Source organism: Prunus persica, chromosome G3 (genome assembly GCF_000346465.2).
Source record: "Prunus persica cultivar Lovell chromosome G3, Prunus_persica_NCBIv2, whole genome shotgun sequence".
Lineage (NCBI taxonomy): Eukaryota > Viridiplantae > Streptophyta > Magnoliopsida > Rosales > Rosaceae > Prunus > Prunus persica.
The window spans coordinates 7,834,019-7,858,169 of NC_034011.1; the positions used below are offsets into that span (position 1 = coordinate 7,834,019).

A 24,151-nucleotide genomic window follows, 5' to 3' on the forward strand; every position below is an offset into this window, starting at 1 on the left:
GTTGATTAATGGCTGATGTTCCAATCTAGGGTAATAATATTGCTAGTTTATTGTCATGCTGATTAATGGTTGTAATGTTCTAGTTTAGGGTAATAACAATACTAGTTTCATATGACATCCTATCTCTAATGCATGTTTACTCTTGTAATGTTCCAGTCTAGGGTAATAACACTGCTCGTTTCCTATGATATTCTATTTCTAATGCATATCTACCCCTATAATGTTCTAGTCTAGGGTAATAGCACTGCTATTTCCTATGACATCCTATTTCTAATGCATGTTTACCCCTGTAATGTTCTAGTCTAGGGTAATAACACTGCTAGTTTACTGTCATGTTGATTAATGTTTATCATGTTGCTATTTCTAATACATGTCCACCAAAGAAAAGATGAAGAAAGAACAAACCAGACCAACTCAAAACAAGCTGAGCCCAGATTGTTAATACTATTATGTCATAGAAGTATATTGTTAATACTCTGTCATAGAAGTACATTGTTAATACCCTATCACAGAAGTACATTGTTAAACAAAAATGAGATTCATAACTGAAATAGTAACAAAAGTTGAATCGATCATCAAAGCTTCAAATACATTTCGAAAATCAACTAAAATCCGAAGAGAAACACATAATTGAAGCAAAAGATCAAAAATCTCAAGTACAAACCAAACGACGACGACGGCGGCGACGACAATAACAACGACAATGATGTGGCGAAAGAGGAGTAGAGCTCGAAGATGAGGAGTAGAGCTAAAAGCATCTGATCGAGGTTTTTTCAAGGTCTTGAACAATCCGAAAAAAAGAAAAAATCAATAGAAGCACGATTTTAGAACAAGAAATTGAAGGTGAAATATTGAAAATTGTAGATTAAAGATGAATAATATAGTTGGACCTGAGACTGAGCTTCAATGGAAGCTCCTCTTGCTCCAACACCAGAGAAAACACCAGCGAGAAAGGAGAAAATAAATATGATTTGATTTTTTGGCAGATTTGGTTTTTTTGGCAGATTTGGTTTTTTGGCAGACATGGAAATATTTGGTTTTATGGCAGATCTGGGCAGATCTGATTTTCCTCTCTTAAATCCATAGTACAAGGACAATATAGGTATTTAACACACACAAATAAACTAAAAAACAACTATTAAATTAAAAAAAATTGATAGCTGTCAATTTTTGGATTTTTTTTGGGTGTGTTTATAGTTTTTAAACGGTGTAGGGTTTCTTTATAAAACCATGTCTAACATTGGGTATATAACTAAATTTCTAAAAACTCAATTTCAAATTAAAATTAAAACTAAGATGCATACATTTATTTTAGGAATAACCCAATAGAAGAAGATAATTAAAGAGAAGAGATTAAGAAGAATACTTGTTTCCTTGTATATGAGAAGAGAAGGGGCTGTCCACGATTGCACAACTTGACTATTGCACAACCAAGACTATTGAGTTGAGAAGAAGCTACCGACTCTGTGTGGAATTGCACAGCCACTATTTGGTTGCTTATAAGTTATATTCCCCCTTTTATTAAAGTATGATTGGGCCATTCCATAACATGGGCTGGTTATAATTTTTTTTTTTTTTTAAAAGTTTGAGTGGGCTTTAACACATGTGGTGTGGGTTTTACATGGGCTGGTTAGGCAAGGGTTTATACCATCACATGTAGGGCTCGTTTGGTACACCGTATTAGACTCTGGATAGGAGTAAATAGTCTATGTCATGTGTTTAGTGTCAACTTGTATTATTTAATTAGCCGACTATTTTATACAGGTTAGGCTTTTAATACTCTCCTTACCTGACTAACTAATACAACCCACACACTCCGGTTTAGATAATACACGCTTAATTATACTGCTAGGGAAAAAGAACACGCCTTCTACGAAAAAAATCAGACGCTCTTTTCATCTTCTTCTCCCTAGGGTTGTTCTCTGCTATCTTCTCCACAGGTTATTTTCTTCACTCTTCTCCAGGTATCCATCTCTCACTCTCTCTCTTTTTCATACTCTCTCCAATATGCTTTATATATTTCAAATTTTTAGTGGAAATTAGGTTATGAATTTTTCTTTTTTGGCTTTTTTTTTAATCGAATGTTTTCTTTGTATGTGATATAGTAATTCGACATTGTGGGAATATTTAGATTGTTGGTATTAAACAGAGTATTGCCAGTTTTCGTCCAAAAACAAACAACTGTGCTAGTGTTGGTAGTTTAGTTGAATACATACATACCTGACGACTAGGAGAGCAAAATTACAAAATTAAAATTGTATGAACCTGAATTCTAAGAACCATTTTTTTTCTTTGTCAATTGCTATTAGAAAAGCAAAGATGGACTTGTCTATTAATGACCAAATTAAGGCACTACAGCTAATTTTGGAGAAAGCAAGTGATGAAAAAATATTCCTGACATTGGATGGTGCTATGAGAAAAGCATTTGTTCTTCTCTTACTTGGGGCGAGGGAGTTGTGATTCACTCTTTGATGTAGTTTGGTTTATGAACAATTTTCTCTTTTGCTCTTATCACCTTAATATGTGATCACTTTGAATTATACATTATTTGGTACTGTTTTTATTAACGTATGCGAGTATGTTGGTATTTTTATGAGATACTACAATTATGATAATGGGTTATATGAAAAAAAATCTTGGCAAAAACAATTGAAAAACAAATCTTGTCATATGAATCTTACCCAAAAAAAATTTGTGTCATTTGAATCTCAATTTCCATTAAAATTATCAAAGATTTTTTATTTATTATTATTTATAAATAGTCTGATATGAGGTTATCCGAAACATCACCAAACATAGTACAACTTAGTCAGATTATTTATCCGGAACAACACCAAACGCCTTATAATATTATCGATAAATAGTCAGTACTCTCCGGAACAGATTAATACTATCCGACAGAAATTAGTCAGTACAGTCCGACGTACCAAACGAACCCATAATGGGTAGCAATTACTTTGCTTATATATATATATATATATATATATATTGATGAAATTTTTTTAGTTAGGCAGCTGCCTACCTCCTGGCTGTAGGACCACCACTGGTTGTCGCAGTGCTTGGGCAAATTGAAGTTGCCCTGAGCTCGGAGCCCTGTGAATATCTTAGCAGCTATGGCTCTCCTCCTCTTCTCTCTCCTCCGGTTGTTCTCTCTCTCCCTTCAGGACAACTTACTTCGCTTCACTGTCGCCGCAGACGTGGCTCCATCCGACGTCATTCCCTGATCAATTATCTTCCCTCTCTTTTCTCTCTCAGTATCAGGTGCTGTGCAATTAAGTTTTTTAAAGTATTATTAATTTTTTAATAATTAAATTAAGTTGTTTAAAAGGCAATTTTTAATTTTTAATTATTTTTTTTTCACACATGGCATTTAGTTTAACAAAATAGTGGGTCCCATTGGTGCCACATCAGCATTTTTATAGGAATTTTTAACGGACTTGACAGTGAGGGGGCAAAGTGAGACATAAAATATCGGTTAAGGGGGCAAAGTGAGTCACTTTAACTTTAAGGGGGTTTTAGTGAAAATTGACCAATGTTTCAAGGGGCACTGTAGCAATTAAGCCTAAATTTAATAACACTAAAATTTGTACCATTGCAATATTCTCAAAGAGATATTTAAAAAGAGACCAATATTGAAAAAAAAAATTTCTATTGCATTGAACTATTGAACAACCATTGCAGATGCTCTTAACAACATAATGCATTAATTATTGTATTTTTTTCCTTTTTTTATTGACATGTGGGTCCAATGGTTAGCCTATTGCAATCGCAATAGATGGTTCATCACATTACCCTTTCTTGCAATTGCATCTATTACAATGAACTAAATCACACCATTGCAAATGAAATTTTAGTGTTTTAGTTCAATTTCATACAATAAAATTGCATTGATTCTAACCATTGCAGATGCTCTAACAGGCAATTCCTCTTTTAACGCCACTAACCTAGCCAAATTCTCATTACTTTATATCAAAATAGTGAGCCCAAGCCATCAATTAGCCCAATTCTTTTATTAATTTGCATGGATTGAAAATAGGCCCAAAACACAGGGATGTAACTGAAGCAATTAAGATTCTTGTACAAAAACTCAAAATCATAAGAGCATGCTCTCATGTTCGCATGGTGTCCGAGTTTCTCCTCTTCTACTGCTGCACGTAAGATACAGTGCATACTTTAAATTTCTTTTCAAAGGTCTAATGGCTTACCCTCGCCTGTTACAGGTGAGGGTACAATTCACCTCACTCCTTCCTTATCATCATCCCGTGAGCTCTTGGTTCTCAATATTCACTGTAACTTGTTATATTTTGGTCATTTATTTGATACACTTAATGTGTTTGCTATTTTCTATTCTACTCATTGTATTTTCCAAGATCTTAAGACTCACAAGACAATTGGACATGGTAAACGGAGAGGGGGGTTATACTACTTGACTTTACCGATTACAATAGTTCGTGATTGTGTTGCTAATAAAGTTCAGAGTGGCAGTGTCAAAGACAAACAACAAATTTGGCTGTGGCGTAGTCGCTTAGGAGACTCGTTATTTGGTTATCTTAAGCATTTGTTTCCGTCATTATTTTGTTCTTGTAATGAGTCTACCTTTCAATGTGAGACTTGTGTATTGGCCAAGAGCCATTGTATTGTTTTTCCTTTAAGTAATAATAAAGTTGCCAAGCCTTTTGATTTAGAACATTTTGATGTATGGGGTCCGGCTCATGTTACTTTGAACGGATTTCGTTGGTTCGTCACATTTATTGATGATTTTATCTGATTCACTTGGGTTTTCATGCTCAAAAATAAAAATGATGTTGCTTTCATCCTTCCTGAATTTTGTAATATGTTATCTATTCAGTTTCAGGCTCGGGTCCAAGTATTCTGGACTGATTAACGAGGGGTAAATATGTGAATAATACTTTGGCATATTTCTTTCGTGCTCACAGTATCATTCATCAAACAACCACCCCTTTTACTAGGCCTCATCATTTGGCCCGCGGGCTCATGGGCCGATGGGGGCCCGCCCGGCCCACGGAAAAAAAGCCCGGCCTGGCCCGTTATGGGCCGACACGGCCCACCCACAAAAGCCTTACCCGTTAGGCCCGCATACGTATATAATTATATATAAATAAGAGTTTAGGATTAGGATTATGTCACTTAAATCACATATATAATTTGTTTCATTTCATTTACTTTTCTTTACTCATTCCTAGTTTATAATTGGATGATTAGCACGTTAATTTGTGTCAATTATTAATACAACAATTATATATAAAAATAAGATGAACAACATATCATATCACCAAATATAATCATATCACGAAACATAATCGTACCACCAAATATAATCATGCTTTTCTTGAACACATCACCAAACATTTGCATATTTATTCATGCCATCCTTTAAAAATTATCTTTATGATACTTATTATTTTTTAAAATTATTTCTTAAAACGTATTACAGTCTAATTATGTAATAACCTCAAAAATAATACTTGGTTTTATTATTTTTATAGAAAATCTTATTAAGTTGTGTGACTTTATTAGGTGTTTTATGAATTTGGTTTGATGTGAAAATATTGGAATTAAGTGAGTTTAATCTCAAATTTGGACTAAAATGCCCTTATGATTAAGTTTATGATTTTTTTCGAATGAAGTAGGCCCGTTTCGGCCTGGCCCTTTGGGCTTAGCCCGGCTCGACCCGATGGGTTTTCTCAAGCCTGGCTCATGGGTCATGCTTGGGCTTTGAATTTTTTTAAAAACCCGGCCCAGCTCGGCTCGATATTTTCTCTCTCCTCTTTAAAGCCTGGCCCGGCCCGGCCTAAGCCCATTAAATTTGGGTCAGACTAGCCCGACCCGGCCCATTGACGAGCTTTACCTTAGACCCCTCAACAAAATGGTGTGTCCGAAAGGAAGAACTGACAATTGCTTGAAGTTGCTCGCTCACTTATTTTGGATATGTCTATTCCCCATTATGTTTGGGGACATACTGTTATGTCTGCTGCTTATTTGATCAACCGTACTACTAGTCGTGTTCATGACTTTGACACTCTTGTTCATGTGCTTGGTGACCATGTGCTTCTTTCTTGTTTTCTGTTTTGTGTAGGGAATTAAATTGAATCAATCTATCATCAATCTCCGTGGGATCGACTTCGCACTTACATATGTTATACTACCCAACGGTTCATGCACTTGTGAGTATCACAAGTTGAGAATGCAGCTGAATCAATTTTGGCACAGCTGAATCGACACAAGAAGTTTTTGGTGACGGGGATCAAACCCGGGTCACCCACATGACATGCGGGAATATTTACCACTATACTACAACGACTGGTTCTGTTGCCGGGACTTGAACCCGAGTCTTTCGGTTGACAGCCGAATATCCTGAAAGCCAAACTTTACAATGTAAAACAATGTTACCAAGAGGTGTGGTAACAAGTAGAAAAAGAGGCACACACAAATGATGCTACAAATAGCCCAAAACGAATTCTTTGAACCAGGCTTGGAGTGGGAAGGCCTGAGATCTCAATATTGATCTAATAGGGCCCAAATTTGGATATGTTGTAATAGACACCTATTGGAACAACTTTCATGAAGAATGTATTCCTATCCGAGCACAGCAACATGCTGATCCAAAGCCAAGAATTTGACCTACGAAATGAGAAAAAACAATTTATATTCAATAATGAACTTTTAGCTCACATTTATTCCAACCAAGGTAAAATTCTATAATAAAAAAAACACAAAAAGAAAGTAAAAGACTATAAACTGTCAATAACTAACAAAAAATATCGGTGAATCACATGATAAATCATGTACAAAAATGAACCCAACAAACTTCCCAAACTTATCTTTTTTCTAGTCCTTGAGCAAAACAAAAGGAAAATAAAGAGAAAAACAAGAAGTTAACTAGACCACTTTCGCAGGTAACTCGATTGCATTGAGCGTATACAACAAGCATTTAAACCTCTAGGCATCCCTAATAGGAGGAGTTGTGTCGCTTAAGGATTTAACAGATACAATACCCACAAACGTTTTACTGACTCTTCAAAACAAAGTGGTTAGAAAACTAATTAAATTATGTTAGTCCTTGAGCCAAAAAAAAAAAAAAAAAAAAACTCAAAATAATCTTTCTGAACATTTTCAGAAGAGAAACGACTCATGCACATGACTCAAAAGTTTTAACAATAAAAGTGTAGTAGTGTGATAGCCAAATGCAACTTATTCCCGAATTTCAATTTTCACATGATTTCAAAAATCATACAAAGCACAAATGCAACTTCAAATCTCACCAAAATTATCTTCTCACCAATGAATCACTCAGAAAAGGGAATGCATCACTCAGTTATAAACATGAGATTAGAGTTAAACCATAAGGGACTTAACTCGCAAGAAAGATGAAGAACTTGCATTAATATGATCTCAAGAAGGATGTCAAACACTTAAAAGTAGGTGCAATTCAACCATTTGACCTTTAGGATCAATTTAGGACTTTAACATAGGTTGAAATGGGGCCAAGGTGTAAGGTGAGTGAGAAATGAAAGGTATGGATAATACAAAGCCCAAGGAACTCACAATGTAAGAGCATAAAACAATGGTTTCCAAGACTTCGAATCATAATGATTAGAATTTTTTTTTTATATGATCAATTAGATCATAATTCCTTATACCTCCATTTATATTGATTCACACTCATTTCTTTTAAATCAACTGATTTTTAAAAGCACAACTTTTCTCTTTTCCTTCACCAATTGGGTGAATTTCTTTGTTTCTTTATTTTTTTTTTATTTTTTTTTTTATAAATGTAACACCCCTTCCCAAACTTAGCATGAAAAACACATCACAATTAAAGCTCATGAGTTCCCTGGAAAGGTAAATACTTGTTTTTCATACTAAGGCGAGAAAAAATAACTGATTAAATGAAAGAAAAGGTTTACGTGTAAGCTCAAAATGGTTAACAATGGAAAATCATACTTAAGCATGCATAAGGTTAGCTTGGAAGGCACAAACGATTCAAAGAGCGCCTTAATATCATGTAATCAAATTGCATAAGAATGAATGATTTTTAAGTGCTCAACCAAATCAACGAATAATGAGATCAAACAATTTTGATGACAAGAAAATAAGAATATGTGTAAAAACACTCATGAATTGCAGCACAAGCAGTGGCGGTTGTACACAGGGGGCAGGCTGGGCTGCTGCCCGGCCCAAAATTTTCCATAAAAACAAATAGGTAAATGTGTTATCCAAGCCAAAAAAAAAAAAGAACAACTCTGTCTCTAACTAGTTGCCCAACCAGCCATGGCCTACACTTACCAATTGGTGGCTGGGCAAGAATACCCACCACTTGCTCGATGAAATACCTCAGTGAAGAAGGCATAGCAACACCTTCCTTGCGATGAGTTTTCTGATTTGCAGAGGCAGCACTATGTGCCTGGCAAAGAAGACCATGTCTCGGTGCCCTTATAAACGAAACACACCGTTTTGTGATTAGCCTCCTTTAGTGAAACGGTGGTTTAGTGTTCAACACTTGGCTGCCTCTTTTCATTGTCGATGGGTTTAGTGGGCTAGTTTTCGTTTTATCGGTTTTATGAGGTTTGGCTTCATAATAATGGGTGAATTATTTAAAAACTTTATCCTATGGGCCAATATAATATAATAGAAGATTATTTAACAAACAAAAAAACTATTTTAACAGTAAATATAATAAATATATAGAAATATATATATATATATATATTTAACTAATGTGTTAATTCGATAATGCAATGATAATTGAGAAATTTAAGACTTCTTGTATGGTAAAATTTCAAATTTAAATAGTGTTAATATGTATTGTATTGCATTGTATTTACTTGTGATTTTTATTTTTATTTTTAAAGCTTTTATTTATGTATACAGATGCATTTGAAGTAAGGCTCATTACATTCCCATGAGTAGATGTATCTTTTAGGGTTTATTACTGAATTCACTCGTAATCTCAAGTTTAATATGTAAGTTTTGCCTAGCCAGTTTTCAAATCTTGAATCCGTCACTGAGCACAAGGCTCAAAAGCTCACATTATATGGTTATACAAGTTTAATTTATGCTTGATATACAATTCCTTGGATCATGCAAGTCCTTTAATTGGAAAATTATGAAGCAAATGGCAAGTGCATAGAAGGTTTCAAACATATTATGCTAGAATGATGCCATTAAGTGACAGTTTTTTATTTTTAAATTTTTTTTTAAAAATCAAAAATCAAATTTTCATTCAAGTCATGCAAACATTTATCACAATCTCATCATATGTGTTCGGAAAGTGACTTAAAAATGGGAAAAAAAGACTCAAATAAAACAGAAAAAAAAAAAGAAGAAGCAAAATACAAAATACAAAAAAATAAGAAAAACCAAATTTACTTACTAAACTACCTTCCAAAGTTTAGAAATGAACATTGTCCTTAATGTTTAAAAGTTAGGCACAAACAATGTCATAGCAACAAATGAAAGGTACTAAAACAAATAAATATCACAAAATACAATAAATAAAATACAATAAAGTTTCAAAAATAAAATTAAAAATTACCAAAAAAAAAAAAAAAAGATCAAACGGTTATGCAAATTGAAACCCAAACCATTTTGAAACCCAATCCACTTTGAAGCCCAAACCACAGTGAAATCCGAAGCCCACACATTTTTTTTGAAATTTTTTTTCTTTTATTGTAAATTACCAAATTTAAATTTTTTTTTTTAAGACGAAGCGTGATTGGGAACGTGGGTCCCAACATCTCATCTCTTGGTAAGTCATGCGCAAACAAAGCACGAGAGGCGTGTCAACACACAGAGGTGCCGCAGATCCCTACCGAAAATTACAAATTTGCTGAACGCCTTCTTTCAGAAAGGTCACGTCGCGACAAATTATTGGGGGATGGGTAGAAAGCCAAAAGGCTGTGGAGCTCGAGGAACAGGGGAAAAGTCAGAAATATGTAGAATGGTGTTGTGGCTAGGGTTCGTCAAAATGGACATCTAGAAAAGGAAACGAGGGAAAAATAAAAAAATTCATAACCACGCAGAAGAGAGAAAGAAAAGAATAAAAGAGAGATGGGAGAAAGAAAGAAATAGAAAGCCGAAATAAAATGTCGTCTTCCTTCCCATGTTCTCTAAATCTCAACCTACCTCCGCCAACACATACATGGGGGTAAGGAGAAGCACCTGTGTGGATGCCCTACTTTTCTCTCTAGATCTCAACCTACCTCTGCCAACACAGACATGGGGGCAAGAAGCGGCACCTGTGTGGGTGCCCTACTTTGCTTCCTCACGAGGACCAGTTACTGTAAACGACTCTTTAATTACATATTGACAACGATGTTTCGATTGGAGTTACGAGGAGTTTGGTGAGTCCCAAGGATTTGTGCGTGCTAGGAACAAGGGATGACAACTGGGTAGGAGCGATGCCTTGACATTGAGCGTGCAAAGTGTGGCATCTGTTGCAAGTGTGGGGCATCGCCTCATTGTGAAATCCTATGAGGTGCTGGTGCTAAAAGCTCAGTTGGTGGTAAAGCAGAATTTGGTTGAAGATTATCAGAGTGTTATAAGGAGATTGAAAAGGTATAGGGCAAAGTCGTTGGAAGAGACACGACACCAACTTGAAATATTGCATGACGAGAATAAAAAGCAATCAAAGATGGTAGATTCTTACTCTAAAGACATGCAAAGTAGCAGGAGGCCCTAGAGTGAACGGGTAAATGCAAGCACGGAGATCACGAAACAAGTTTTGCTCAAACTAAGAGAGTGATCTTTAGGAGCTTAAGTGATGAGCCCCAAGAAGCAGTGTGTGAAACCTGAGAGATGAGATCCAAAGGGCCAAACAAATGTCTCCTATTGTGGAATCGGGAAGCACTCCATGATATTTGATAAGACCCGACTCGAATTCTATCTTGGAATCCGTGATGAACCCTGTGGTTTTTTCGACATCTAACCAATGCCGGGCCCACTTACTAAAATAGTCCCCTTCTTTGCTACCAAGGAAAAAAGGGCTGAGACTTCTATCGAAATTTCGATAAAGTCACACTTGAAAAAAAGAAGAAAAAAAGAAGAAGGTATTTTTGCAAATTTTCCACTTGCGAAAAACAACAGAAAAAAGTTCTCAACTACCAGCACACACAATGCTAAAGGCGCACAGATTATAGAATAGGCCTTCGGCCTTAAATTCAACCCTACATGGTCAATAATACAACAAATCTAAGAAATCTTTAGTTTTACAACCAAAGCATAAGTTCCAAAGGAAATTAAACAAGTAAAAGTTCCCTACAACAGTTTGAGGCATGAGAGTAAGAAGTCTTGGCTCGGTTGCACGGATCAAGTCAAGCTACTGCCTTAGGGCGCAAAACAGAAATTGTGAGTGGACAAAAATAAAGTTTTAACATACTTTTAAACAAACATACTAACCCCACCGTTTTGGAAAACGATGCCAAAACATGCAGAAAAACCATTTATATAACATAATTGACTTTTAAAACCAAGGTATCCCATAATCCCGATGTAGCATATAACACAAACTCAAACTAGACTTTTTTCCCTTCCTAGACCACTCTCTTCTAAGACACATGCCTTTAAGCACAACAAAGCGAGGAAGGATCCTCACAAATAAATAAGAGAATATATATATGTAGGTATAACCACTACACCAATACTAGTACATGGGAAACAATCCAACACGAGGATTGTTTGACTAGACCACATGTAGAAATCCTCAATACACATTTGGCTAGGGAAGAGCAGTCCAACAGGGACTATTGCTCACCACACATGCACAGCAGAATCCTCAATACTCTGTCTAACACACGTTGACTGCCCCACAAGGGCCTACGATAACACCCTGTCAAGGGTGCCCGGGTTCCAACATATCCAAGTATCCATCGTTTCCAAGTATCCAAGTACCAGGGAGGTACATAGGGTGGTGCTAATAGCACTCCAATATAACATATTCCACATCCCAACATATATATCATAACCATATCCCAAATTCCAAATATTCCAAAGTACCCAATCCCATATACATAGACAGACATTAATAGAGTCCATAACTCAATACCCAAATATTTAATCGTAGTATAGATATCAGACTCTCAAAAGCATATATTCCATAACCGAAAATATTCACAAACTTCAAATATCAATATAACATCTGATAACCATTAGATATTAGGGAAATAGCCCTAAATGACACCCATTTCATAATTTTAATTAAAAATACCATCCCTTCCCAATTTTTGTACAACTATCACCTATAAATATAAAATTATTGTCCACTTTCTCTTTGGTTCACAAGTTCAGAAATTTTGGAGAGAAGAAGCTCACACAGCTCTCTCTCTCTCTCTCTCTCTCTCTCTGTGGCACAGCTCTCTTTCTCTTTGGTATCTGTCTATCACAGCTCTCTGTGTCTCTCTTGGGCTCTCTCTATCTTGGTCTCTCTATCTTGGCTCTCTCGCTCTTGGCTCTCTCGCTCTTGGCTCTCTCTCTCTTGGCTCTCTCTCTCTCTCTCTCTAGGCTCTCTCTCTCTCTCTCTAGCACAACTCTCTGTCTCTCTCTTTGCTCTGTTTCTCATAGCGCAGCTGTCTCTCTCTATCTTCGTTATGTCCCTTTCTCCCCTATTCGATCTCTTGCTCTCTGTTTGGAATCGCGAACCCCTCCCTTTAGCTATGTCTTCTGAATAGCTGCTTGCAACCTTGAAGCTCTAGTGGATTGCCGACCTCGAAAAGGTAGTGTTGATGGTTATTTTCTTAATATCAGTATTATGTGAAATGGGTTATAGTTTGATTGTTTGGGTTTGTGTTAAATTCGTTTTGGCTTTAATTTATTTGGGTTAGGTTTTGTTGAATATTCATGCTCATTCATCTGGGTTTGTACCAATTGCATTTAGATTGGTCTGGATATGTGAATCTTGAAACTTGGGATTTTCTATTTGATGTAGTAGATCTGTATAGTGTGATTCTGTTGTGTTCCTCTTATTTTACAGTCGTATTGCTGTTATATTGCCATTATATTGCCTATATATTGCTGTTATATTGTGGTTATATTGCTATTGTATTGTATGATTATTGTGGTTATATTGTGTGAATGAAATGTTGTTTTGTCATGGTCAGAAATGGAGACAATTGTTATTCTCGTGTGCTATAATGGAAAATGGGTCACCTCGAAGAAGATGTGCAAATACGAAGGGGGTGACTCAAAAGGCTTAATAGTTCCACGTACCATCAAATTTGCTGAACTGTTGGACCGTGTGCATCAGATTGGTAATAAAAACAGCAGGGAAGACAAGGTTTGCTTAAAATTCTCAGTTTTGGTGGCCTCGAATGAGTGGAAGCACATAAAGATTGAGGAAGATGATGATGTCAATTTTTTTATGAAGTACAATTCCGAGGTAACACCTTCAAAACTAGCTCCCTTACTCGTGAGTATAGAAGATAAAGGACTGACAAATGATGTAGTTCATAGTATGCATATCACGAAAGATAGTAGTCGGATGGGTCATTCTTCAGTTGCCATTGTTGAAAGCAATGAAGTAACTTGGAATAATACAAATGTCACTGATTTGGGAGGTGAAGTAGGGACAGATTTTATGGATATGATTGATTTTAGCGAGGTGGAGGAGATGCATGGTGGTGATAATGGTACTGAAAGAAATGAAGTGTCAGTGTACTCTGCCCCTCCTAATTTGGGGTGCTTGAACACAGCTGCCCAGTTGCCAAAAATGCGTTTAGGAGGAGAATCTGAACCCACTTGTCAACATTATTGGAGTCAAATGGGTGAACAAAATCGATATAATACAGTCGGTGTAAATGATGAAGAAGCATATTTGGACAGCGGGTTTTCACGAAGCGATTGGAATCCGAAAATTACAGTTGGGCAAATTTTCTCTAGTAAGAAAGCATTGTTGACGGAGTTACGGTTGACGGCATTAAGAGGCCACTTTGAATTTAAGGTGCAATTCTCTTGCACTAAGAGGTTGCTTGTGGTTTGTTGTCAACGTCCATGCCCATGGCGGGTCCGAGCATCGAGAATTGGAGAATACAGCTTCATGATTGTGAGGTGTACAACTGTCCATGAATGTGATTTGAGGTTCGTAAGTGACAAGCATCGTCAAGCAACCGCAGCACTTGTAGCCACTTCACTTAAAAGTAAGTTGAAGGATTGTCGGACAATATACACACCAAGTGACATTATGAAAGATGTGAAACACAACTTTGGTTGCACCATCCATTATTCGAAAGCTTGGAAAGCAAGGGAGTTAGCTCTATTGTCCATTAGAGGATCAGCGGAGGAGGCATATTATATCCTTCCAGCTTATTGCTATGAATTGGAGCGTATGAATCCCGGCACAAAAACACACATCCGAACTGATGAGAACAATCACTTTGTGTATTTATTTATGGCGGTTGGCGCATGTATTAGAGGGTTCCGTTCTTCCATGCGCCCAGTGATAGCCGTGGATGCCACTCATTTAAAATCCAAGTACAAGGGTGTTATGTTTGTAGCAAATGCATTCGATGGTAATCGAAATATATATCCTCTTGCTTTTGGGATCGGGGATTTGGAGACGGATGCATCATGGCATTGGTTTTTCACTAAACTTCATGAAGCCATTGGTGAGTGTCCCAATCTTGTTATTATTTCTGATCGCAATGTTAGCATAGAGAATGTGTGGAACAAAATTTTTCCAACTGCACAACATGGCATATGCTTTTATCATATGAAGGGGAACATGAAACGCACTTGCAAGTTGAAAAAGCGTGATCACATACTTATGCACTTTGAGAAGGCTGCGAAATCTTATTCCATTGCTGAATTTGATTGTCATTTTCGCAAGATAAAGCGAAAGGAACATGTTGCTCAATATCTTGAAGACGCAGGGTTACATAAGTGGTCTAGAGCTCACATGGATGGACGCCGCTACAATGTAATGACAACAAATATTGCGGAGTCAATCAACTCAGTCCTTAGGTTTACAAGAATGCTGCCAGTGGTTCATTTGATAGGGGAAATTGTTAATCTCCTTGTGAAATGGTTCACCGAACGTCGTGAGTTGGCTTTGAATTGCACAACAACATTGTGCCCCAATTTTGGAGAGAAGAAGTTGAGGAACAGGTTGGAGGATGTGGCAAGGATGAATGTGGTTAAAGTTAATAATGCACAGTATAATGTTTTGGACGGTGATATGGACGACCTCGTAGATTTGATGAACAACAGTTGTAGTTGTAGAAAGTTTCAGCTTGAGCAGCTACCTTGCAAGCATGTAGTTGCAGTTTGCCCGCTTCTTGAAAGTAAGTGTATACGCAAAGGCTTCTCGGTATTACACTCGGAAAACCTGGATGGATGCTTATTCGGATAGCATCTACCCGGTACACCCTCACGAATGTGGGATACTCCTGAAGATGTTCAAATCCAAGTGTGCTGCCTCCCATGGCAAGGGTCATGTCAGGCAGACGAAAGAAGTTAAGATTTCCCTCGCAAGGAGAGGGCCACCATTTGCTCCGTTTACCAGACGTCAAAGGCTTCTCGGTATTACACTCGGAAAACCTGGATGGATGCTTATTCGGATAGCATCTACCCGGTACAACCTCACGGAATGTGGGATACTCCTGAAGATGTTCGAAGTCGAGTTGTGCTGCCTCCCATGGCAAGGGTCATGTCAGGCAGACGAAAGAAGTTAAGAATTCCCTCGCAAGGAGAGGGCACCATTAGAAGAAAATGCTCAAGGTGCGGTTCCGCAGGGCACAATAAAAGCACCTGTAAAAACAATATTCCATTGCGCAATGTATCTTAGACAATATGATTTGTGTTGCTTTAGTAGGTCATGTAAACTCTACTTTTATTTGTGGTGGGTTTCGTGTTATGTTGAATGGGAATTCTTTTAAATTTGCATTATTTGGGTTGCATTGCTACAGCATGCTGTATTGCTGACAGATTGCTATTATATTGACCTTTTATTGTACTGGTATTGCTTCCAGATTGCTATTATAATTTGAGTGCGAAATTAAAGGGACTGGAATGTAATTCCAAATGGATCCAAAACATTAAAGTGCTTAGAATTTCTATATTACACAGTTACTGTGATACTCCGACTATACCTTCTTTTTTTATTACAAATTCGGCCGATGCATAGGCCAGATGTAGGGCAAATACAAGGTGAAATGTCCTGTGTGTTTGACTACATATACTTGTTGAAGGAGCATTACGAATGTCAACCTCAATAGATTGCTCATGTCTTGCCAAGAACACTCTTGAATTTATGCAATGTGCCCAAGCCAGTCCCAAAGCTGGACTCACCCGTCTCCCATCTGCCTGATGTGTCCAGGGACTCCAAGTTTCCCAACCTCACCCTATTCACTCCATCATGTGGCCCAATAAAATCCACCACTTGGTTGGTGACAACCACCGCCAACCCAAACTTATTTGCTAAACCCTTCAATGTCCCAGATATGTTGAAGAACATTTCAGACCGCCGTTTCAAATCTGCCGGTGTTGTCTGATACTGTGATCGGAACAATGCAGCAATGGAATCAATGACAATGAGTTTCACAGGTAGGCGGGTGTGATCAATGGCAATAAATGCTTCTATGTCTCCAAGGACATGGATGAGTTCTTGAGCATCATGAACACCATGAACATATATGTCTTCCAATGGCTCCAACCTTATTAAGTTGGGGTATGATGCATGATAAAGGTTGCCTAGTTGTTGCAATCGACGAAATGGGAAGCTGAATTCTGTGAATATGTAGACGGAGGAGCCCCCTAGTCCGCCATGTGAGGGTGGGAGCTGAGCTCGTACTGTAAGTTGGAGACAAAGCTGCGTCTTCCCAGAACCACTCTCCCCTACTATTTCTGTTATGGAGTTGCAGGGTATCCCACCCCCCAAGCAGTGATCTAGTATTAGGCATCCAATGGATAATTTAGGGGTTGAAAGAGGAAGGAGCATGAGGTTTTGGGGTGTCATGTTTGTGTAATTTAGGGGGGGATGTGATCGTGCTACAAGGCATGCATTATATATATATATATATAGAGTTCATTTTGAAGGTCTGTACTGTAGGCCATCTGTCTTTTAAGGGATGTATAATTCATCCTTTTTCCAGGTTGTAATTACTTTTTTGTTTATTTATTAGTATTTTTTTGGACCATATAATTTAAAACATATTCTGATGCAGTACGTCCTGTAATAGGATCATATTGTAACTCTATCACCACTCTATTGTATTGATATTGACATAATATTGCCACTATCCGCATGTTTATTGCATATTTATTGATGCTATATCGCCACAGAACTGGAGACCGATAAACTGTATACGCACAAATACAAAATGAGGCTTCATCATTCCATAAAATCCTATTGCCAAACTTACATAATACAACAACAGGCCACCCCATCGTTACATAATACAAAAATACGCCACCTCATAGTTCCATTTCCCTACAAAATGAGGCTTCATCATTCCATAAAATCCTATTTCCAAACTTACATAATACAACAACAGGCCACCCCATCGTTACATAATACAAAAATACGCCACCTCATAGTTCCATTTCCCTGCTGTTGACAAATTCGAAGTTGCATACTCTTCAAGTGCGGTGACCGCGACCCATGAAATTCATGACCCCGGCCACAGTGATGTTGGCCCAGTTTCCTGCCGGATCCATAATTTTTGCAAATTTACGAAATAGTTCGAATCCCCTTTCCACTTGTTCTTGCTTCAACTTGGCCATTGCTTCTGATTCCTTGAATACCATAATTGCAGTGGCAGGGGCAATTTCAATTTTTTCTTTCATTCTCTTTATATGTAGGAGATGCATGCGCGCATGATAACGAGAGCGAATTGTGCGGTTTTTTTATGACACCCCATCTAGCTTGGCCCTCCACAATTTTTGAAACTATGTCTGCATGAAGATTTTTCCAAAACATGGTATTGCCTCGACATTGCTGTATGCCATGGACCAAGTCTGCAGGGAGTGAATTCGGTGACTTGGCTTCTGTTTCAGTCCCTCCTTCAGTAATTGAAAGCGTTGGGTTTGGTGTGAGGTTATGGTCCATGGTCTTTGATATTTATTGTTGGCTGGTCTACAACTTAATTGGAACAACAGGGGACTAAATGCGATTTGAGTGAAATCAGTGGGGAAGGTAATGGCTGTAAGCAGCAGTTAATGTGATGGAAGTTTTCTGAGGCAAACAGCTGGGTTGATTAATATAGGCAGGTTTTAATGACCAAACCAGTAAGTCAGAGAGTTATTGGCGGGAGGGATTAGGGGGAGTAATTAGCGGGAGGGATTGGCGGGAGTGTTAGGCGGGATAGTACTGGGCGGGATAGTATGGGCGGGAGTTATTACCCAGGTTGACTTTATGCCTTTTTGTAATATATTTGTATGTTGGACGTTCCCAACTTGGTCATTTTCCCATTATGTATTTGAAATAAGGGAGTTGCCTATTTGCCTAATTCACCAACTCATTCGAATTGACCAATAATGGTTATTGTCTTATTTCTCATTTCAGCAATCTCAATTCGTTTCCATTTTGCCATTTTTCATATTTTCCTATTTTCCATGTGTCATCCAATTTTTCAATTTTTCATTATTTTTTCCTATTCCCTATTTTCCTATTGTGCAATTTCCTAAGTTTCCTTTTGTTCTATTTCCAGTTTTCCAATTTTTCAATGTTCCCATTTCCCCCCATTATGTACTTAAAAAAAGTTGCCTACTTTGCCTAATTCAGACAGTAATTAAAATTGTCCAATATGGTAATTGTCTTATTTCCCATTTCCACAATTTCAATTCGTTTCCAGTTTTCTGATTTTCCATGTATCCCTGTTTCCTATTTCCATTTTTCAAAATTTAAGTTTTTGTCAAATTATCCAATGTTTTTATTTCCAATTCGACTATTTTCTAAGTTTCCTTTTTTTCCATTTTCAAATTTTTCATTTTGGTAACTGTCCTTTTGTTCAATTTCCAATTTTGCTATTTTCCAAGTTGCCTTATTTCCTATTTTTCATTTATCCAGTTATCCAATATTCCATTTTTTCAATTTTCCAATTTTCAATGTCCCAATTAGCTTATTTGCCTATTTTCCAAGTGTCCTTTTTTCTTATTTACTATTTCGAATTTTCGACTTTTCATGTTTTCAGAGTTTCCTTTATTTCCTATTTCCTATTTTCCTATTTTCCTATTTTCCTATTTTCCTATTTTCCTATTTTCCAAGTTTCCTTTTGTCCAATTTCAAATTTTCCAATTTTCCAAGTTGCTTTCTTTTCCAATTTACAATTTCCAAATTTCCTATTTTCCAAGTGTCCTTTTTTCCTTTTTCCAATTTTCCTATTTTCCAACTGTCATTTGATCATATTGCCTACTTTCCTGTTTCCAATTTTTCCTTATTTCCTTTTTCCAATTTTCCAATTTTCCAACTTTCCATTTTTTCATATTTCCGATTTTCCAATTTTCCATTTCTTCAATTTCCAATTTTCCAAGTTTCCTTATTTCCCATATCCAAGTTTTAAGTTTTCACTTTTCCAAATTTCCAATTTTCGTGTTTTGCTATTTTGTGTTCTGAAATTCGCAATAAATGCTTACTTACATAGTCCTATTTTGGGTTCCAATCCACAATTTCCTATTTCCCATTCAGGTTTGGTTTTTTGTCGTTTGGAAGCCAATTTTATTGTTGTTAATGTCATGTTGTACTGCTGTAACTTACAGCCAAGGAGTTAATGGTGTAGTTTGCAATCCCATCAATTGAATGCACCAACACAATACCCAATTTACTTCATATCAGTTCGTACATATAACTGAACCTTCCTATATAGAACTGCAACAGAGGCACCTTCTTAACGGGAAAGGTAATTAGTCTTACTGAAAGGCAAATATTCTCCACTCAAGCTAACCATATAGTCGTTTACAACTGGAGACTGAATGTACCTATATTTGTTTTGTTGCAGGCAACAGCTGTGAATTGTCCCCAGTAATACTTGAACATGTCGGATGTACGCCCTCCTAACGAGCATGTGAGTTACCCGGGGGACCAGCCGTGGCATGTGCCATTCCCATCTCCACCTCGGACTCCCAATCATGATCCCACTTCATCTGGAAGTGAAGCTGAGAGTCATGATCCGCTTGACAAAATCTCTGCCGTCAAGCACCACCTCCAATATATGTCAAAGGCAACGGATTGGTGGGAGAGTAAGTGCGATATTCATGGCCAAGTTATGGGAAACTTGGCCAACAAGTTGAACAATGCATACGCTGGAGAGGTGAAGCAAGCTCTTAAAGCAAAAAGTCGGAGCAAAGAGTTAGAGTCCTTGAAGTTGAAATTGGAAGACAGAAAGAAAAATGCCCTCGAAACATTCACACAATCTGAAGAATATAACCATGAAATGGTTGAATGTTTCAACAACGGCTTGAAATGTTGCTAGATTATGCTTCGGTCATCTCACCAGACCACAATTGGAGTGAAATTGATGTAGCTGGTGTCTGGCAGGTACTTAATATGGGTTCTGATGGAATGGCTCATCATAGCCTCGTGCATGCAGCGAGAAGAAAGGACAAAGACATGGATCTTTTGATGGACCTGTAGTAACGGCGAATGCTACTTCAATTCATCTCACCCGAGTACATGGATCTTTTGTTGCCTTCATTTTCCCTTCGCGGGATAGATAGTATTGTTAAGGTTCGATGGCGATTTCTTTGGCATGTGTGAAATGTTGTCTGTAATGTGTATGTATTGTATGTATATTGCCTTAATATTGCCTTCCTATTGTGCTTATATTGCCCTAATATTGCCTTCGTATTGTATATTTATTGTGGCCATATTGCGACATTCTATGTAATGATAAAATTCCTATCGTATTGCCCTTATATTACTATTCCCTTCTATTAAGTTCATCTTGTTTCATCTGGGACTGGTTGTGATTAGAATCTTCATCATGAAGATGATGATGAGCCTGAGCTTGAGCCTTTGGAATATTATGAGCACTGGAAAATAAATCCACAGGCTCAGAATCAGCAATTTTGCCTCCTTCAAGAGGCGTCCCATGCTTGTATGCAACCCTAGCCTTCTCCCACGGGCTCAAAATAAATTGACTGTTAACAATCATTCAGAAGAATGGTAGAAATAAGCTCCATTGTGCCAATCCACGAAGTTCAACAAATAAATTGTGTTCGATACACAGATGACATGTAAAACTAACATTAGCATTCTCCAATAAGAAGACTTCTCTTCTTTCCCACCCCTCGTGGATTGAGAAAGAAAGAAGAGGGACAAAACACACACTACCAAGTTAAGGTGACATTACAAACCTACAAAATATCCTCATCAAACTTATAATGCTCCTTTTTTTCTTCTTTAAAGCAAAACTTCATTCAAACTGAGAAAACCACGTGCTTTCGATAATCACTCCGGAATTATTTGCTCATTATCTGCATCGCCTTCTGTCTCAACTTGAGGCTTCGAAGCAGCTTTGGCACCAGGAGGCTGCTTCTTCTTGATCCCACTCACAATGTCATCGATTCTGAGAAGTAGGCAAGCAGCTTCTATGGCCGTTTTAAAAGTCTGGGCCTTCACGTTGTAGGCATCCCATATCTGACATCATAATTGCTATAAATTAACAGCCTTACCAACAAAAGAAATTTCAGATTCAAGACTCCATGGATGCTCAAATATGAGCAATGGCGTTCACTTTAGTAATAACCACGACAACAGCACTTCCCCTCACATGAGTGCTGTCGAAATATATTGGGAGAAGCTGTAAACTATAACTACTACTGAAGCAAATCGACAATATCAACCAGAATATTGACGCTTATGCCATATCAATAAAGGGACATATAATGGATACATTTGAGAACAATAATACATTAAAAGTCCTATTTCAGAGCTTTCAGAAAATATCAATCACCCAACAAATTTGAATATTGAGATAGTGAAGGAAATAAAAGAGAGCAACAATAGTAAGCCAAAAAGATATCCACCTACCTTTTTCTCTTTCACATCAGTTATCACACCAGTGTTACCATCAATGCCAATCCATGCATTTTCACCATTTGCATGCTATGGAAAAAAAATTGTGGTTAGGATATCAATGATGCATCATATTGTGACCACAAAAAATAATCATGCATCAGAACGTATATAGAAATGACAAATCATAAAATAAAACAGAACAAAGCCATACAAAACAGATTCAAACCTTTGCCTGCAGCGCCGTCATTGTTCTAATCACATTCACCCCGCAATTCTGAGCCAAGGTACGTGGTATAGCCTCAAAAGCTATAGCAGCAGCTTCATATGCCCACTGTTTTACCATCAAAATACGTGTAGCCATAAAACTCCATTAAAATGCATGTAAAGTGAAACCACAACTAATTGTTAATCTTAAGTATGTCAAGGAGCATGTGAAGTGAAGTGACAGCCAGTTTATTCATAGAATTTAGATTTCTACTTCCACAAGGAGTTATTCTTCGACGAGTTTTACACAAGAAATACCGAACTTTTGGATGAGGAAAGGAGCTTTTACCTTTTCTATACCTTATACAGATGAACTCTTTTGCTTCAATGTAGCAGATAGAGTTCACTCTGTAGCACCACCAGCAGGAACAAGTTTCGGATTCTTGAGGATGTTTCTTGCTACAGACATGGCATCCTATGACCAGATATAAGGGAGTAAATAACAAATTTCAGCAGACTATATTTATTCTACGTAATGGGGACAAAGAATTAAAACCATTATACCTGCAAATTCCTTTCCACTTCATTTAAAATATCTTTACTACTGTCATCTGAAGAGTACAGTACATGCTTTAGGCTCTTTGCAATGAACAATGAATGCAAAAAACTCATCACCAATTTTCTTAACCTCAAATATCCCAGCGCCTGTACCAACATCAGACTCTTGCAATTCATCTGGTCTGTTAACAATTACAGCCCCACAAGCCTTGGCAATTCGGTTATTATCTGTTTTCCGCAACCTCCTGATTGCACTGACGCCGGCCTTGCTAAAATAATGGCATGCCAAGTCACTAAGCCCCTTTTATGTGATAACCACATCTGGTTTAAACTTCAATATTTGCACACATAGCCTCTCGATGTATTCTTCTTCCAATTTTAGCAGGACTCCCCAATCTTCTTCTTTAAGCAACTCAGCATTTGTTTGGTTCTCGCCTTTCTTATATTCCAGAGGACAATCAAGAAGAATGATGCGTAGGTTGAAAATCTTTCTTCTCATTTTTCCAGGTGCAATAACATCTTTGTTAATCATTACTCGTTTGAGAACCACTGAATCTTCCAACTGGCCACCAGGAATCTTCCAACTGGCCACCAGGAACCTTCTCAACCTTTATGTACTTTTTAATATCCATTCCCGCAGACCCTGGCCAAGGTCCACCCCTACTATTGTGGTAGTGTCAAGTGCAATTCAAGGGGGCAGTCAATTTGGTATGGTGGCATAAACATGTTTACTCCAGGATTCACCTGTATGGGACAGAGCTTCCTTCTTCCCTTGTCGTCTGTAGGTTTCAACTTCACACTTTTGATATACATGTATGACAACTTGTGGCTATTTATGTATGGCCTCCTAACACTTGTTCTGCCATTCCACAGTATTAGGCGAAAATTTTTGAGTTGAATAACTGGAAAGACTTCAGATGACAGAAGACATTTACCTCATAAATATGCCTCCCCCCTTAAACCCTCAATTGCAAGCTTCAGTCGGTAATATTTGATCTTCAAAGGGTCAACTTTATCTACTTCAATCCCAGCACTGAGATGCTCGATGAATTTGACGGTCAAGATTCCGCAAGACGCACTGTGAGGCCAATAAGTTGGGAAATTAGAGGGGGCAGTCATGTAAAATTTGGATAAACTGCACAAAATTCACAAAGCTTACCCATCTCGTTGTTATGGCACATCTGCAATGCTGCACACTGAGAATGGCGTATACATCGACATCGTCAGCCCCTTTTGCTTCACCTCTTCAACCTCAGAATCATCATAAAAGTGCATATCATACAGCACTCGTGCCAGCGTATCGCTAATAGGGTGCAGAAGTGTAACCAGCTTTGAACGTTTGGTAAAATCAACATAGGAGTCATACACAGTTGCAGTATGTCTGACGAAATCAATTTCGATTGCAACCCAGTGAGACCCTTT

At 37.5% G+C, this 24,151-nt stretch overlaps 1 protein-coding gene, 1 long non-coding RNA gene and 2 pseudogenes across 2 annotated transcripts; 1 reads left to right on the forward strand and 3 right to left on the reverse strand.

The window, feature by feature from the left end:
- On the reverse strand, nt 547–1,255 carry LOC109948222. Its single transcript, XR_002270829.1, has 2 exons — nt 891–1,255; nt 547–780 (listed from the first exon to the last, which is right to left on the reverse strand). It is a non-coding gene; the product is annotated as an uncharacterized LOC109948222 (long non-coding RNA).
- LOC109947963 lies at nt 13,775–15,361 on the forward strand. Its single transcript, XM_020559846.1, has one exon. It carries the CDS (start codon nt 13,775–13,777, stop codon nt 15,359–15,361), a length of 1,587 nt encoding a protein of 528 aa, XP_020415435.1.
- Nucleotides 16,078–17,228, reverse strand: LOC109947964 (annotated as a pseudogene).
- On the reverse strand, nt 21,111–23,417 carry LOC109947965 (annotated as a pseudogene).